Source organism: Falco punctatus (assembly GCF_963210335.1).
Source record: "Falco punctatus genome assembly, chromosome: 5".
Lineage (NCBI taxonomy): Eukaryota > Metazoa > Chordata > Aves > Falconiformes > Falconidae > Falco > Falco punctatus.
This window is the reverse complement of record NC_137584.1, coordinates 72176316-72194724: the sequence shown is the minus strand read 5'-3', so window position 1 is coordinate 72194724 and position 18409 is coordinate 72176316. Positions and strand designations below refer to the sequence as shown.

Sequence of the window (18409 nt, the reverse complement as noted above, 5' to 3'; positions counted from 1 at the left end):
ACTGATAACACGTGGTTTTTCAACAGCCCTTTCCCATGTGGGTTATCAACATCAGACACAACTCACTGGTCTCTCTCTCCTGAGCAGAGCTTAAATCTTTCTTCTTGAAAGAACGTAGTAATTTGTGGATTGCCAGCTCTGCTGTATACAGTTGAAACTGGTCAACAGATAAATTAACTGGGGAAGAAACAGGGTGAGACAGACAGGATGCTCAACCTGGGACCTGTCCCCTTGGGAAACAGGCTGAAAGGTGCATGCGTATGCTGCCGGTGTGTAATACCTTTCAAGTAAAATTTGCAAGAATCAGTCATTCTGTCTCAGGAGAGAAGAGTCTCTTAAGAAACTTGCTCCATTCAGGAGCAGGAGAGAAACAACAGTTTACATGCTCTGCAGGACATGGGTATTGGGGACTGCTGTGATGGAAATGCAGCTAGAAAGCCCGCAGGCAGAGTTGCTAGCAGAAGCATAATGAGGAATAAAAGCAATCTGCCTAGGATGTTGCTGAAAAGTGAGAATTCTGCAAGGTGGAAAAAATGCCCCCTTTTTTTGTGCCCCTGACACACAAGGGGCAAGAGATTGCTAAGGTTAGGAGACAACAAAAAACCCAACTACTTCAGACCTCACATGGAAAAACAACACTGATTAAGCAAAAAAGGGGAGCAGACACAAGACTGAATCATACTCTGTCAACAGGGTAAACATTATGAAAAGCTGGGAGATGTCCCAAAAGCTATCTGACATTTAGTTGGCCCTGTCTCAAGCAGGGCAGCAAATCAAACAAGTCTGGAGGCTTTCTTGTTCTGTTGCACCAGATTTTGGCTTGCAAAGTCAGAGGAGTAACTAAATTTTAATTTAGCTATTGGGGGAAAAAGTCAAACTGCGCTAAAAACTGATAGGAGTATTGCAAAAAGACCATCACTGAAAACAGATCAATAGACTTGCAGCTTAAGATGAGATGCAGTGCTTCTGAGGTTGTCAAAAAACTGGCCAACATACACTACGGGCCAACAACCGGCTCACATAATTCTAACATTCGTAACTCAACACTATTTGAATATATGTTCCATTGATTTATTTTAAATTGAATACTTATTTAAAATTCCTGCTGTATCTAATATTATAAGTAAAATCTACTGGACAAACTAGTGATTTTTAGAAACCAGGCATTTCCTTTTCTTCTTTGAATGGTGTGTTAAAGCTGTGCTGCTTTTAGAAGGCTAGGAACAAAACCCAAAATAAACCAGACACAGAAGGCGGTCTTACAAATTTTTTGTGCCATGGAAGATTATTTTTGATTAACAGGAAGCCCTTCCACAACACCTTCTGAAAGACAGAGGTTTAGATTTAAACTATCCTGAATAATCCCTAAAACCACCATCAAAGCAATTCTGACAATTCTTCTTGACATTGCTTTATAAGTTTAAGTAGATTTAAAAAATATTCCCCAAAACCAAACTAAAACTTGAAATGAATTGAGTTGGCTCCAACTGCAACAAACTCGGGACATCACTTTATGCTTTTGGCCATAGTGGACAGGAAATATTCAGACTCTCACCTGGTAATTTTCAGGTACTTTTTGTGACTTGACATGTTTTATTTGAACACAGCCAATGCCAACAGATAATATTGATTCCTCCATCAGTGGCAGGGTCCCAGATTCCTGTACGGATCTCACTTCAACCTGAATTCGTCGAGATTGCCCCTGCCCAATAGAATAATTTGAAATGCTTAGAAAAAAAGAATATAAAATGCTGAAAGCTTAATGACAGAGAGACCTCTACTGGCAGTCATTTGCAAGCAACATTATATTTTTGTTTCGGGAAGAACAGTGGCAAGTACTGCAGTCTCAATGACCCAGCGTTCAAGAGATATCCCTTCTGTTCCAAGGATGAATGCTTACAGGATTTATGTATTTACAGAAAAAAAAAAATAGTTCAGCATTCATCAATTCCCCAGTTTAATTTTATGGAGTGTTGTTTAAACATACACTTATAGAATTTTATTTTTAACACTTTTGAAAGGGGAAAATAGGATCTCCTCCCCACCTACAAAAGAGGAGAGAAAATAGTTTAATTTGGTGCTATTGGAATTTCATTGAACTTCTCCTGACTCTTGTCTACTTGACTGAAAATTCTTACCCACCAATGCTATCAGTGCAGCAAAGTAACTATTCCTTAGTAAAACCCACAGGGAAAAAAAGAATTAAAAAAAAAATATCAAAGGAGTTGGGGAGTTCAGAGGTGCAGCCTGTATGTAACTTTTACTAATTCATGGTGTTCTCTGGGCAACAGCTTATCACTTAAAAATGTTAACCACTCAGTTAAGCATTAACAATTTAATGCGTGTAGAATTCAAAGAACAAAGGAGTGGCTGGGTGGGATCAAATAAAGGGGAACTCTGGACCTCTTTAAAAAATAATTAAGTACAGTTGAGACCGATGTCTTTTCTACCAGGTGCTATCACAGAACAGGGAAAGAACATAGCAAAAAGATTACAGGTAAGTCTTTGATCACCTTTACATCTGAGCGTACGCAGGCTGGCAGTTTCACAAAACAGAGGGCCTCCACTTTATATCTGTTTTACACAGTATCATATTTTGTGTCTAAGTTTGACAGTGCCTTGGACACTATCCCTTTACCATACAAAATAGAAACTTACCTTTCTGCAGACTCTTTCCACAGCTGAAATCCTGTACGTGCTACCTTACCTGCCTGAGCTGGAAGATGCCTCCTGTGCATACATCCTTCGCAGGAGTCACCTCAACTGGGCAGTATTCCCCATTCTCATTCAGCTCCAGAATTTGAACCCAGAGTTCTACTTTCCGGGTCACTTCACTCCACCTGCAACACACATCAAATACTGCTTCTTTCTTTCCTGCTCCCCCACCCCCCAAAGAAAGAACCCAAAGCATTAGCTCAGATTAAAGATGCAAAGGAACACTTCAATAGATGCACCATTTGTGAGTATCTAGTGTTACTAGTTGTGCAGTGCTTAGATTTTACTAGCAGCTCTCTTAGTCAAACATCAGAAATAAGACTTTTCTTGACTCCAGTACAAAACCAATTCCACTCCATTGTAACATTTGAGCTCTGGTCTCAGCTACTGCCACAGAAGCCCAGTGTTGTCAGTGCAATCAGATTCATACAGAAGACAGCAAAATGAAATATGACACTGTTTCACAAGCTTTCAAGATTCAGGGCACTTTCCTGAACTACATACTACCGCCTTCTCTCTAATTTTTCCAAGAGCTTAAATAAGAAACTGCCACTGTTGTAGTACTTCAAAATTAAGAAGGAAGGAGGTACTTACTACTCAGCTACCAAACCTAACAGTTTTATAGCATCTTTTTTCCATCTCCTCTTTACCATGTTTTCCTGACTTTTCTTTTGAATTTCCTTCTATATAGCTTAATTTTCAATACATTCAACACAAGCTTAGGCTGGGAGTAAAAGCAGAGGTAACTGCTAACAAACTAAGGTGCAGAGCTGCCTTCTAACTGGAGAGGCAAAACAACTTACATTGAAGAAAATGCTACTAAGCTTACTTCAGGGACAACAAATGGCTGCCAGCAAAAAAACAACACCCTTCAGTCTGAATTACCATACTGTTGCATATTTACTGCAACTGAAGTAATTAGCAATACAGCTTATCCAAGAGAAGCATTACAGTGATGACATTTCATGGCCAAGAATGAATTGGAGTCAGACCTTGAATAAATACATCAGCATACAGCCAGAACAGCATCTTGCTGCTTTAGACTTGATAGCTTGTTCTGGCACAGAATAGCATAACAATATGAAGGAAAATATTCAGCTTGCTCTTTTGTAGCACCTACTTAGGTACTTGAGTTTGCCTAAATAAAGGGGACTTTAAAGTCTTTCAAGTTTTACCCCATTTTAATTTGAAATGGAGACGGGCATTTCTCCTCTTTTCCTTCTTTAAAGCCTGCCACATTGCATGGTGTTTTTCCAATAGACAGTCTATTTATAAGAGTCTAACAGATAGAGTCTCAAACACGTTCAGTTATCTCACTTCAAAATTTGACTACTTACCCCAAACCTGTTTCAAAATTGGGCAGCTCAGCGATTTTTCCAAAATTCTAAACCAAGGATCTATTTTTCATATTTACCTGTCACGAAGGCTGCGTGTTTTGGCTTGAATTATTCCCAAATCCCACAGGGCTGGATTTTTGCGGTCACCACTGTGCTTGTGCCCATAGACTTCAATTGCCAAAGCACCATCATAAAGATGTTCCATAAAGTCTTCAGAAATATTTACAGAAACCTCCTGTATGTAAGCGACAAAATGGTTGATGACTGTCACTACTCAACAACTTAGGTTTACAGATTTACTGTCTTGACTTTAATACAAACGCGCAGTAAAGTCACTCTGGTCCTCAAGACACAATTATGAAGGAAGGGAGAAACTGTCAGCTCAGTTGTAAAATCAGGAGGCAAGGCAAAGATACATGATTGCTGAAGACTGAAGTCAAAATAGTTGAAAAATGACCACATGGTGTTCCAAGTTCTGAACCAATGTTTCAAAAAAAAAAAAAAAAAAGATGTAAAAAAAAAAATCACAAGTTCTAATGTTCAGAATCAGAAAATCAAAACTCATCAGAAGGTATTATATCTATTTCACAAATGGTAAGTGGAATAAATTGCCCAGTGTAATGAAAAATGATAGAAAGAACAAGACAAGAACTCAGGTGATTTGGCTGGGATTCATCTAAGCTGACTTTATTTATCTCTGTTAAAGATGTCTCCACTCAGACAGTTGTTTGAGGCAATGGGAAGAAACAGTCTGTTCTAATATACATGACCTAACTTCACTGTCTACATTAGGATAACAGGCATCATGTCCCAGGACTGGGACATTTCTCTCCACTACATCAGTGTGTAGAGTGAGCAGCTCAGATGCAGATATTCAATAGACTCTGGTGAATATTAATTTTCCATTCATGTTCAGCAGCATTTTTACTGTGGGTAAACTCTTAACATAAGTCTCTCTGCTGAACAGATTGCTTTCCTTTATTAATCCACTACTTCATCTTCTATGATTTTTGTACAAGTGAACAGCGTCGAACAATCAAACTTATATGGACTCTGAAGATGTTTTAAGTCCTTATTAAAAGGTATTAGGGTATCAGCCTCATGAAATACTATAATGTGAGTGAAGAGGCAACTAAAACTGTTACCCAAGCATAAACCTGCTTTGTCTGCCTAGAGTTTCATTAATAAAATAGAAAAAAATATTACATTGCAGTGATCGAAGACAACCATGCACCGTGGCTCTTTGCTGACAGAAGATAAGGAAGGATCCACCTCAGGTGCAACATTAACTGGCTCCAGTTGATCCCAGAATGTGTATTTGCAGAACACAAAGTGGGAGAGGTGCTGTGGCAAGCCTGTAGCCTGAAGTATTTTAATCTAGAAAAGAGATGAGAAACAAAGGAAAAGCATTTATTCATTGGGCATAGAATTAAAAATACCTTCTGGTAGAATGTTATTCTGTTTGCTGCAAAGGATAACAAAAAAAAAAAAAGCAAGCAAATAAAAAAACTTTACAAAATACAGATTTCTGCATGGATATACATTGGAGACAACGTTTTGGATGCATCAGCTGAACATCGTCACTAGATGTCACCAGGCATATACTTCTTGGGAGTAAAAGCTAAAGGGCTGAATTTTACAAACACCCCAAAACATATTATTAATGTTTAATGGTAAAATGCACCAAAAACATCATAATTGATGAGGAATACAGTAAAAATCTCATACTTCTACCAAAACAGGCTCCTTTATTCTGCAAAATCTTGGTTTTAAGATACTACTTGTCCTTATTCTGTGATGCTAGAAACAAAATACAACCCCCAACAATACCAAAGTATCCTGTCCCCCCTTTTTCAAAATCAAGGCCAAATAGACATAAAATGTTTTGAATACACCTTCTGATCTAAACAAAGCCATCATATTAACCACATTTTTTAATAAACTTCTATTCTCCATTTGTCAAATTAAGTTCAAATTAGTTACAGTTCTATAGTAAGGCAGCCCTCAAGATCCTTAGAGAACGTTTCCTGTAATGATGTCCCATACTGCTTGCAAACACAAGGAGCTCTATGGGACAGGATAAAAAGTGAGAAAGAGTACAATTGCCCCCAGACTGTTCATATTGTCCAGGGACTTCTTTAAGACTTGGGATAGAAAGAGGGAAGGTTGCTCAGAGGTTGGGATATATCTGGAACTCACCCTGCAGACCAGTTTTCTCTCCTGAGCATCATTTTCATTTGAATAGTCTGGACTATCCTCACCTCCAACCAACCTGTCATCTATTTCTCCACTCACGCGAACAACTTCAACATGGAGACGACCCGATACCTGATAAGAAAGGAGTAAGAGTTACTTGTGTGCCAGAAAACAGTGACAGGTTCATCCCTTTTCAGGTAACTACAACTACTGCTGTTTCCAACCTGTAAACAGACAACATTTTATTTCTTTCTATGTTTTGCACTGCGCATTTATTGCACCAGATGAAGGATGCTCTGAAGCAAGAATCAAAGAGCCTTTTGTTGTAAACTCATAAAGAAAGCAGCCGGTAGAGTGACTTTGGGAACAGTGTACTGCAATCTCACTCACCTTCACACCAGTCTCCAGGGGGTCTGCAAAGTGCATGTGATGTAAAGCACAGAGAATGCTGCCTGCTATGCTCTAGCTGCCTTTGAAGTTGTTCTTACAGTATATATTTAAGAGCCTATTCTTGATGGTAGTGAAAGCCAGGGGAGCTACAGCTCAAACTGACTCTGCTAAGCATTTATTTTGGGCTGCTTTGCTCAGAAAGGTGCTCAGCAACACTTTCTCCTTTCACAATCACTATGCTGGGATTCAGAGCTGTCTAAACAACTCTAGTAAGGTATTATGGGATTTACGTAATTCCAAATTGTTAGCAAAGAGCTTGTGCACATGAAACTGGAAAATATCTACTACATACTGATAATAAGATCCATGGGCTGTAATTAAACAGTTGAGTAAGGATAGATTATAGAAGAATGACAAACCTCTCCCTTCTGATTGATAATTGGAACAGCATATTGTAGCTTCACATCATAGAACAGGCACTCAAGAAAAACATTGGCTACTCCGATAAGGCTGTGGTTTTCCTGCTCATCATAGAATGGATCAGCTCGCCTGAAGTAAGCTCTCATCACCTTCAATGAAATCCATAATAATGTAAGAAAAACAAGCTTTTCATGTAACAGTTTTCAAAGTGTTGCACAAACCAGCCCAGTGAAAGAAAAATGGACTCAAGCAAGAGACCGGGTAAGATCACAAGAAGAATGGAAACTTGAATTTTACTTTGGGCCGAGTATAAGGCCTACCCTCGGCAACCTCTCCTTCACACCATCAGATTCAGCGAGGTCAGCCTGAATATCAGCTGCTGTTGTGCTTACTTACTGCTTCGCATTGTATGCTTGGTTCCATCACCAAACTATGCATGCAAGCAAGCATCAAAGTGACAAGATAAGGGACAATGAAATGCTGAAGATCACTTCAGTACTAGGAAAAGCAAAAGCTCAGGAAAACTTATCTCTTTACATCTTCCCTCCCCACCCCTCAACCCCCCGCCCCGTCCTGAGCCAGAAGATTTTCTCACATCTACTTAAACAAAAAATTGAACAGGGATGTAATTCTATCAGCACAACACTGGAGTAATTTTTACTTACTGGGTTGTCTTCCTCACAGTCTTTCCACTCCTGGTAAAGATCCCTCATATCTACCAATCGATTCTCCAGCTTTTCCAGTGACCAAATCTGTTTGCCTTTCCCTTTCCTTCTCACCTGAATAGCGGGCTCGCTGAGAATTGCACCTCTCTGTGAAACAATTATATATATTTATATTTCTTTATATATATATATATTTATTTATAAATATATATATATAAATAAAAATGTAAGGAATATGTGTCACAACAATGAAAAAAAGAGTTCAAAACCAATACAAAACTGAGAATATCTTTGAGAAAAGTCTGGATTTTGGTGGGTTTTTTCAAGGGTGACAAACTCGGAGTTTGGCTGTCACAGTATATTCGTGTTCAGTTTAACCGTGAAATCTAATCACACCTACAGGCACTAGTTTTTGTGGATTTTCACCTTACACAAGTGTTAGAAATAGGAACATTTAAGCATTTCACAAATACCCTCAAGTTACAATAGGCCTGGAGTTCCAGCTAAAGTTACTGCTGTCAGTAACTTTCAAGAAAACTAACCCTCTTTACCATCCCGTTTCTAGATGGGCCAGCAGACACTGAGAAAAACAAAAAGATGAGAGAAACCTCTAAAGCAGTTGATAAAAATTCTAATCCTGGAATAAAATACATCTACTGTACTAACAACGGCCTGCATATCACCAAAATATTGAGCTGACCTCAAGAACAGAAATAATCCCAGCTTAGGCAGCTAGCCTGAGACATGGAAGTTCAGGTTCAGTTCCTTTCTTCCAAAATTTCTAAGATGTCTGGAACAAATAACCCAAATCCTCCCTGGTCCAGTTCCTCCCTTCACGATGGGGATGACAGCATTTTCTCAGCTCACTAGGATGATGTAAAGTCAAATGTCCATAAGGTGATGGTAAATACTTGAAATAGATGCTGCCTAACCTGTACAGATTTTATCACTTGGAAGCAAGTCTGAATTTCAACACCAGTGGAAAGGTCTTGCACCAAAATATTTATCAGTAAGCCAGCACACTGTAAGATTTTCATGGTAACAAAACAAAATAAGGCTGTAGCATGCACTAACAAAGCCATATTTAACGCACATGAATAGAGCGGCAAACTATCTAGAACATTAAAGTCAGGATACAAGTATGAATGCTGAGGGGCAAACTTACTGAATAACGATTTAGTTCCATTAGGGCTACCTTACCTTACTGTTGGCATTAAGGCTTGAAGCTGGGATCTGGAGGGTAACTTTATACTCTGTCCTCTTGTCCAATTCCTCTCCAATAAAATTGGCTTCTCTCACATACAAATTGGCTTTAACAATCTGCTCTCGCAGCTTTCTCAGGCTGTGGGTCAACATTTCTTCTCTAAAAGAAAGGGAGTTGGAGGGGAAGACAGGAAAAATCACGGCATTTAAGTATTGAAACAAAGTGCAAAAGAAACGATCACTTGGCAGGAAGGAGTCTTAACACTCAGCCAGTTAGCCAGCCTCACCGGGGCCCGGCTTAAACGCCTCTGTGTATGGAGAATAAATTAATTCTCCATAATATGGAGAATAAGAGGAGTTAGAGATGTGCACACCTGCAGGGCTATGATCTTAGCAGTGTCACAGTCACACAGACATGGTGGGGTGGCTCCTGTGACTGGAGTGTTGGGATGGAAGGATACAGGAAGGACAGGCAGGGGACACGAGGGGGGTGTCACCCTCTATGCCAGTGACCCCCCAGAGCGCACGGAGCTCTGCCTGGGGATGGGTGAGGAGCCACCAAGAGCTTATGGGTCAGGATCAAAGGGAGGGCAGGGACAGGTGGCATTGTAGTGGGGGTCTGCTACAGGCTGCCCCACCAGGATGACCGGGCGGACGAGGCCCTCTATACACAGATAGGAGCAGCCCCACGTTCACAAGCCCTGGCCCTCATGGCGGACTTCAGCCATCCCAGATCTGTTGGAGGGACAACACAGCAGGACATAAGCAATCCAGGAGGTTCCCGGAATGCCCTGATGATAACTTCCTTCTCCGAGTGACAGAGGAGACAATGAGGAGAGCTGCCACGCTGGACCTTGTTCTCACCAACAAGGAGGGGCTGGTGGGGAATGTGAAGCTCAGGGGCAGCCTTGGCTGCAGTGACCATGCAACGGTGGAGTTCAAGATCCTCAGGGCGGCAAGCAGGGTGCACAGCAAGCTCACCACCCTGGCCTTCGGGAGAGCAGCCCTTGGCCTCTTCAGGGCTCTGCTTGGTAGAGTACCATGGGATAACGACCCGGAGGGAGGAGTGCCCAGGAAAGCTGGTTAACGTTCAAGGATCACCTCCTCCAAGCTCAGGAGCGATGGCATCCCAACAAAGAGAAGTCAGGCAAAAGCACCAGGAGGCTTGCATGGATGAACAAGGAGCTTCCGGACAAACTCAGACATGAAAAGGAATCCTAAAGAGGTGGAAGCAAGGACAGGTACCCTGGCAGAAATACAGAGAAATTGTCCAAGCAGCCAGGGATCAGATTAGGAAAGCTAAAGCCCTGACAGAATTAAATCTGGCCAGGGACATCGGGGCAGCAAGAAAAGCTTCTACAGGCACCTCGGTGATAAAAGGAAGACTAAGGGAAATGTGTGCCCTCTCCAGAAGGGAACAGGAGACCTGGTTACCTGGGACATGGAGAGGGCTGAGGTACTCAACAATTTTTTTGCCTCGGTCTTCACCTGTGATTCTCCAGCCACATCACCCAAGCCGCAGAAGGCAAAGGCAGAGACTGGGAGAATGAAGAACTGCCCACTACAGAAGATAAGGTCTGAGACCATCTAAGGAACCTGAAGGTGCACAAATTCATGGGACCTGATGAGATGCATTGGTGAGTCCCAAGGGAACTGGCGGATAAAGTGGCTAAGCCACTATCCATCATATTTGAGGAGAAGTGGCAGTCCAGGGAAGCCACTATCCATCATATCTGAGAAGTTGGGGCAGTCTAGGGAAGTTCCCACTGACTGGAAAAGGGGAAACATCAGCCCCATTTTTACAAAGGGAGATAAGGAAGACCTAGTGAACTATAGGCCAGTCAGTCTCACCTCTGTGCCCTGCAAAATCATGGAGCAAGATCCTCCTCAAAACAATGCTAAGGCACATGGAAAATAAGGAGGTGACTGGTGACAGCCACATGGCTTCACTAAGGGCAAATTGTGCCTGACAAATTTGGCGGCCTTCTATGATGGGGTTACAACATTGTGGATAAGGGAAGAGCAACTGATGTCACCTCCCTGGAATTGTGCAAAGCATTCGACACTGTCACGCACAACAACCTTGTCTCTACACTGGAGAGACATGGATTTGAGAGATGAAACACTTGGTGGACAAAGAATTAGCTGGATGGTCGCACTCAAAGAGTTGCAGTCAATGACCTGATGCCCAATTGGAGACCGGTGATGACTGGCATTCCTTAGGGAACTGGGACCAGCGCCATTTAACATCCTTGTTGGCAACATGGACACTGGGATGGAAAGCATCCTCAGCAAGTCTGCCAGCGACACCAAGCTGTGTGGTGCAGTCAACACACTGGAGGGAATGGTTGCCATCCAGAGGGACCTTGGCAGGCAGGCCCGTGTGAGCCTCATCAAGTTCAGCAAGGCCAAGGGCAAGGTCCTGCACATGTAGGCTGGGGCAAACCCAAGCACAAATACAGGCTGGGCAGAGAATGGATTAAAGCAGCCCTGAGAAGAAGGACTTGGGTGTGTTGGTTGTCAAGAAGCTCAACATGACCCAGCAATGTTCACCTGCACTGGGTTGCATCAAAAGAAGCATGGCCAGCAGTTTGAGGGAGGTGATTCTCCCCCTCTGCTCCGCTCTGGTGAGACCCCCCTGCAGCGCTGCGTCCAGCTCTGGGGCCCCCCACAACAGAAGGACATGGACCTGTTGGAGCTGGTCCAGAGGAGGCCAGGGAGATGCTCGGAGGCTGGAGCAGCCCTGCTGTGGGGACAGGCTGGGAGAGCTGGGGTGGCTCAGCCTGGGGAGGAGAAGGCTGTGGGGAGACCTTAGAGCACCTGCCAGTGCCTAAAGGGGCCGGCAAGAAAGCTGGGGAGGGGCTTTGGGCAAGGGCAGGTGGCGATGGGACACGGGGGAATGGCTTTACATGAGAGAGGGGAGATGGAGATGAGAGATGAGGAAGAAATTCTTCCCTGTGAGGGCGGCGAGGCGCTGGCCCAGGCTGCCCAGAGCAGCTGTGGGTGCCCCATCCCTGGCAGTGCTCAAGGCCAGGCTGGACGGGGCTGGGAGCAGCCTGGGATGGTGAGTGGGGTCCCTGCCATTGTCCAGGGGCGGGACTGGGTGGTCTTTAAGGTCCCTTCCAACCCAAATGATTCTATGATTTTTAACACAAAAATCGGGTGAATTAAATTGCATTTCTTTGGGGGGGAGACAGGCACATGGTGGAGATCATCTGTATGAAATTAGCAGTATGAACATTAGCATACTGCTGGCTTTGGAGAATTCTCCATGCATGTGCTGAACAGTCAGCTTTTGTGTGGCTTATTCCAGAGCTTCCCCACCACAGATGTGGATGTTCCGTTTTACAGAGAAAGGTTTATTCAGACACCATGACCTGCTTGCTCATCGGCCTTCCTGGCAAATGTAACCAACTGTGCAGCACAGGAATCTGGCACCACAAAATATTCCAGACACACAGCTAATACCTTGGTAGACTGTCTCAAATATTTTCTATTTCAGAAGTTGCTTCTAACATGAATTAGATTTGTATTTTCTCATTACAATGTCTTTACCATGCTCATTGTTTTAGGGTAAGTTTCCTCTTCATCCTGCAGCTGCTCCTTTTGACAGTAATACTGGAAATGATCATTTAGAGACTGAAGTAAATAACCTCAGTGCAATTGCCTAGGAAGAGGCAAAGAGGACAGTGGCCCCTCTGTGGTTTTCTAATGCTTTAGATCAAAATTCTTTATATCATTCTCTTACTCCTTTCTGTTTCTGCACTCTCCTGGGTGCCAGGACCTGCCCAGATAAGCAGATGGATGTGAGTCAAGAGGAAAAACAACCATCCAAACAGCCAAGTCATGATCCACAGAAGAATAAATTCATACAGAAGTCCCAAAATTTCTTCCAATCACCTCATCTTTAGTCAAATCTGATAAGGATAGTTTCTCCTTAACAAAGGAGGCACTCATTCTTTCTCATCTTTTCTAGCATTACAGGTCTGATTGTTCTTAAACTAAAATATTTTTGCCGTGTTCTCCCCAATCCCCTCCCTCCAGGAGTCCTCTCAGAAATTCGGTAGAAGTGTGCAATGCAATTAAAATCTTGCAAAATTCACTAACATTGAAGAAATTTAAATGAACGCTCCTGATGGTCAGATCTGATTACCCACCTCTCCTCTGCCCACTGCCGTAAGCGCTGCTGAGCGCTGGGAGAATGAAAGGAGAACCTGTCCATGCTGCGGAAATGCTGTTTCTCTGGTGACAATCGCCTTCGTAGTTGCTCCAGTTCGTGTTCATACATCAGTCTTTGTCGTTCAAGCGCAGATCTCTTCTCCTCTTCATGCTGCTGCTCCAGGCTTTGCAAGATTGACTGCATTGGATCTAAGCAGAAAATAAAGAAGCTAGTACTTCTGGGGTGTCAAATACCTGGTAACCTCAAAATTAAATGGCAACACTCATGTAATGAATATGGGACAGAGATGGGGGACTCTGAAATCTGAGATCTTTCGCACGGTCTGCTACAGATCTGCTGCATGCTCTTGAGCAAGGCACAAATTACTATGATTTGGTACTTCCTTTCCCCATTCTATTTCTGCAGTTATCCACATTAGGGCCTGCAGTAGCCACTGAAATCCATGGTGAGGAACATTCCAGACAGTAAATACAGTTATCATATAAAAGGAGGAAGCGATTATATGTTGTAATGCATATTTAAAAAATCTGCTGAACTGTGGAGCAAAATAAACATCCACAGAACAGATTGGATGGATGATTTAAAAAACTGTGAAAAGGGGAAGACCAAGCTTTCTTCCATTCTTCCAAAAAACTTCATCCTATCTCCCAAAATAATGCCATTCTGGGACAGCAATGTAAGACCACAAAAACTAAAGAACTTTGTTTCAGAGACAGAAATCACTATAATTAATGCCTGAGTGAGATATAACACAAGAAAAATAAACAACAAAGTGAAAACACTTTGATTTGAGGCTGCAGTTCTACCAATATTCCAGTTTTGGCTTTTCTTTCATCAAGAACTGCCAAAAAAAACAATCTGCAATGTTTTGTTTCCCCCTCAAGTGCAAAAATAGCTATGGTGAGCCATTCACAAGAAAAATTCTCCACTAGGAAGTTATAAGGGGAAAAGTCTAGCTAAGAGTCCCTGGAGATGTAACCACACATTCTGTACATACTTCCAATAATTTCTGTTGCTTCTTACCATTACTACCAAGTGCCTTCATAGTAACTTCCATCTGAGCATATTCATAGCTGAAGTTAATCTCACTAGACACTTCACTGGAATTATCTCCATCTATGTCCAGCTGCTCAACACTATTACTGCACTTCATAGAGTTGTCTCGTTCTTCATCCTCATGATCTGTCTTCTTTTTTTTCTTTGGTAAATTCAGCCTTTAAATAAAAGGAAAATTTTTGAAGAACTATTAATTACTCAACTCTGAAACAAAGGGTTGCTTTCAAAGATTATTAAAATTAAGAAGATTATCCAAATCAGTAGATTTTTCCCTTTCAAAATTTGTTGATCTCCTGTGAGAGTACTTTTCCTCAGGGTAAACAGGGGAGCTGAAGGTAAATTAACTGATTCGTTCTGCACTCTTAACAATAGAGAGTACCTGATACTACCTACTAATCATATAATTTAGACAACCGAGAATTTTTTCAGGCATCTCATATCCAAATAAGTTAGAGGCAATAATGAAATTATATCCCACTTCTTATGTGGATTCTTCCTTCAAGCATGAAAGAAAACAAATAAGTTTTAGGTTATCATTTAAATCCACTGATCTTTAAAGTATTTCAGACTAGCCAGGGAGTTTCATGAATATTGTCTTTCACAGAAGACATCTACCTGTCTGATACAGGAAGTTTGTAGGTATGGCTGGAGCTGGAACTCCAGGGAACAGAGAGCCTTACAGTGACCTCGTAAGACCCAGATCACTATAAAACATAGGTCAAAAATCTAACACCTTATCTTCAAAATCCAAAAGGCAACCTATCCAAGACAAAGCTTAGGTGTAGTATTTTCACCATGGAAGAGGAAGTACTTAGTATTAATGTGGTACCAGAGCACATTAAAGTTACCAGCTCAAAAACTAAATCTCTTCAGTGAGATAATAGTACTGATAACTACAGCAACGTTCTCATCAGCAAGGTTACAGTCCCTTGCAAATGCAAGAAGCCAACCCAGTGCTCTGAAATTAAAATCACACACAGTTGCTATAACATTTAGCATTCATGAACAGTCAGTCATCAGCATTGCCTTCATAATCCCTATGAAAAAGAAATCACCTCCTCCTGCAGGTTGAATGCTCCACTGACATCTTTCCTTACACCTTAAGATAAAACAAAGTTGGTGCAAACTTACGATTTCTTTAATATCTTTTGTACCTGAAGAAGTGGTTGTTTCCCCATAGTATTCTGTCTCCATGATGTAGCTGGATAGGACATGCCACAGCAGAACCATTTACAAATGTCCTGTCAAAAGGCAAAAAACTAAAGCAAATGCATGTATACGAGGCTTAGCTTTTTTCCCCAGTGCTACTTTCTTTATTGTAACTAGTTAAGGTAGGTAAACAGGTTTATGGATTGCAAAGAGGCTAAATATCCCCAGAAACTTCACTATCTACCTTGTGCTGTTTCATAAACTCTTCAAACTCAGCTTCTTTTATTCTTCAAGCTTATGGACAGCTAGATCTGGGGAGTATAATTAGAGCTTAAAAAACGAGGGGCCTGAAAAAAGATGCCACTGGAAATAAACACTTTTCACAGTACTGTGATATACAGACATAAAATAAGACATCAGAGACCTTTGCTATATAAATAGTTTAAAGACAATAAACCAATTATAATAATCAGAAACTACTTTTATTTCAGAGTCACATTCAGCCTGAAATAGGATCGCAGGATAACTCAAATTTGAAGGGAATCTCAGGATGTCACCAATCTCCTGCTCAAAGCAGGATCAACTACAAATCAGGGTAAACGTGAAATTGTTGAATTTTGTGTATCTAACAATAAATTATCGGAGATGCTGATGATGCATGTCATTTTGTGATCAATTTGAATATACCATCTGCTTTCAAGCACTGCTACTTAATCAAATAAAACAATAAATGCTTCAGCAGCTCTTTGCATATCAACAGATTTCCTAGAAAATTAATTCAAATTTTGATAGTTACATCTACACAGCTGCAAATCAGTGACTATCTACTTGCTGAAAGCATATGCAATTTACTTATCCTCTCTTTGAAAACTTAGACTACAAACACCATCACTGAGAGAAATCTCATTAGAACAAAAGACATGAGTTGACAGAGGGGTAGATGACCAAAAAAAAAAAAAAAAAAAAAGGAAAAGCAGGATACAACAAGAAGAATTTTCTTACTTCAGAATACATAGAAAAGTTAATTTTCTAATTATCTTTTTGCACCACTAATCATAAAATATTAGACAAAACTACAATTATTACTGGAGCTGTATTTTATTCCTTTACCTAGTATTTTTTTGAGGTGTTAATATAACCTGTCCTTCTGGGGTGATGTCTATAATGCAGTGTTCAGGAAGAATTCCCATTCCACACAGCTGGATATCTTGAGAGTTGTCTGAACCTATTAATGTGTGTTCCTGGGGAAAATTAATTCAGATGTTAGCAATGGATTGCAAAAGTTCAGTAGTTCTAACTCATCCATTCTCCTTCTGGCTTTATCTTGTCATCTAGTTCCAAAATTTGGAAGCTGCTCAATACTTCCCTTAGGAGGGAGAATGAAACAATGGAAGCAAATCCTTGCTTTGTCTTACAGTAAGAAGTAGGGAGCACTCAGGAAAGTTTACAGGCAACAGTTAAATCCGAAGATGAAGAGGTTTCTATAATTTAATTGTGGAAAATTCAGTGCCTCGGGATGTTGTAGAAGCCAAAAGTATAAAGGAGTTCAAAGAGGAATTAAGACAGGTTCACAGTGGTTAAATCCATGGCTATTACGCAGGTTCCACCTAGATCATCCAACAGCTTAGTAAATTCCTGCAGTACTCGAGGCAGGAGGGATTTGGCAAAGGATCACTCTGCACATGCCCCAATTAATCCATTTCTTTTTTAGGCACCTCTAAGCAAGTTTTGAGGAACAGATACAATAGTTTAGGTAAGTCAGATCAAGTTGTTCTTCAGTACTTTTAAATCTATTACATATGCAGCTTAGAATTGAAGAAAACATGGGCAAGATATTTACTCTGAGAAGCAAGAGTTTAATTTCAGAGTTTTAAGCAAAAGAGGTGTAAGTAATTTTATTGAAAGGATTTCAAAGCACAGGGATCTCTACACCAAAATTCTCAACCAATAAAACAAATCTGTGTTATTAAAAAAATAATAATTAAAGACTAACTGAAACACACAAAACCTACCCCATGCAAAGGGGGTTTTCCTAGAAAAGGAAAATAGCACCGTACCATCTGAGACTTTTCTGCTGCTACTGATGTGCCAAGGCCTGTTTTCTGAGCAGGCTTTGGCTTCAGCATACTCTTGCCACATGTTCACAGTAACACCACAGAAGTTGGCTCTGCTTCAATAGCTCTCTGTGTCAAGGCTGATTTAGCAGCTTGAGTCACACTCTGGACACCTATGTGCAAGGCACCTGGAAAGGATTCAATTCTTCTCCCAAAACCTCAGCTCAGCTCTTCTGTCCTTTTTAATGTTTTTTCAGCAGATACAATATTGGAAAAGTTCTTTCCTTTGCTTTCATTGAGATATCACAGAGCAACTATGACTGATCTAAGAGGATCACCTATTTCCTAAGACCAACTACACCAAAACCATCTTTCAACCCAGTTGCTAATTTTGTGGCTGTTTTGAGACTTACTACCAATGACTTCAAAGAGAAGAGAATGATTTCTTGTGAAGTTCAGACTGATGTTCTTACCCTGCTAGATTTTTAGAACTTGTACTCTGAAATGTGACTTAAAAATGGTTGTTCCTCATTTTTCCTCCTGACTCCAGGTCACATCTACAGTTTGTTAAACTAAACTACCCAAATGTTTCAGTGAAGAGTACAAAAGTCCCATCATGTGTTTTACATTTAATATCAGTTAAACATAAGGGGACTGCACATCAGCAGAAGTGCTAAGGCAGAACAGAACTTGATTTTCACTCCTGGCAAGTTGCATGAAGAGGAATAAAAATGTATTTTATAAACTGAAAACAGTAGTCAGAATTTGGACTACACACGTAGAAGCAAGCTGATTACTGATATTCCCAATCTCTATATAAAATAATTTTCTGGGTACAACCTTTTGAAAGTTGGCATAAAAAAAAAAAAAACACACACCCCCCACCAAAACCAAAACACAAAACCAAACTACAAAAACCCAATTGCAATAACTAAATAAATAAATAGATAGATAAATAAATAAATAAATAAAAACTATTGCAAAACAGGAGACAGTTTCTCAAAGAGAACACCTCTAAATTTCTTTCAAAAAGCAAAACAAAAA

At 40.9% G+C, this 18409-nt stretch overlaps 1 protein-coding gene across 7 annotated transcripts in view; it reads right to left on the bottom strand.

Moving 5' to 3' along the window:
- Nucleotides 1-18409, bottom strand: part of KIF13B (kinesin family member 13B) — a 162126-nt gene that overhangs the window by 42003 nt on the left and 101714 nt on the right. For all 7 annotated transcript variants that reach the window (XM_080388387.1, XM_080388381.1, XM_080388384.1 and 4 more), the window contains 12 exons: nucleotides 16422-16552; nucleotides 15317-15403; nucleotides 14130-14320; nucleotides 13084-13294; nucleotides 8924-9086; nucleotides 7724-7870; nucleotides 7058-7207; nucleotides 6252-6380; nucleotides 5259-5429; nucleotides 4130-4287; nucleotides 2708-2840; nucleotides 1556-1702 (listed from right to left, as the gene is read on the bottom strand). In XM_080388387.1, the coding sequence (XP_080244513.1) occupies nucleotides 1556-1702; nucleotides 2708-2840; nucleotides 4130-4287; nucleotides 5259-5429; nucleotides 6252-6380; nucleotides 7058-7207; nucleotides 7724-7870; nucleotides 8924-9086; nucleotides 13084-13294; nucleotides 14130-14320; nucleotides 15317-15403; nucleotides 16422-16552 (1818 nt within the window). The remainder of the gene's footprint in view (nucleotides 1-1555; nucleotides 1703-2707; nucleotides 2841-4129; nucleotides 4288-5258; nucleotides 5430-6251; nucleotides 6381-7057; nucleotides 7208-7723; nucleotides 7871-8923; nucleotides 9087-13083; nucleotides 13295-14129; nucleotides 14321-15316; nucleotides 15404-16421; nucleotides 16553-18409) is intronic.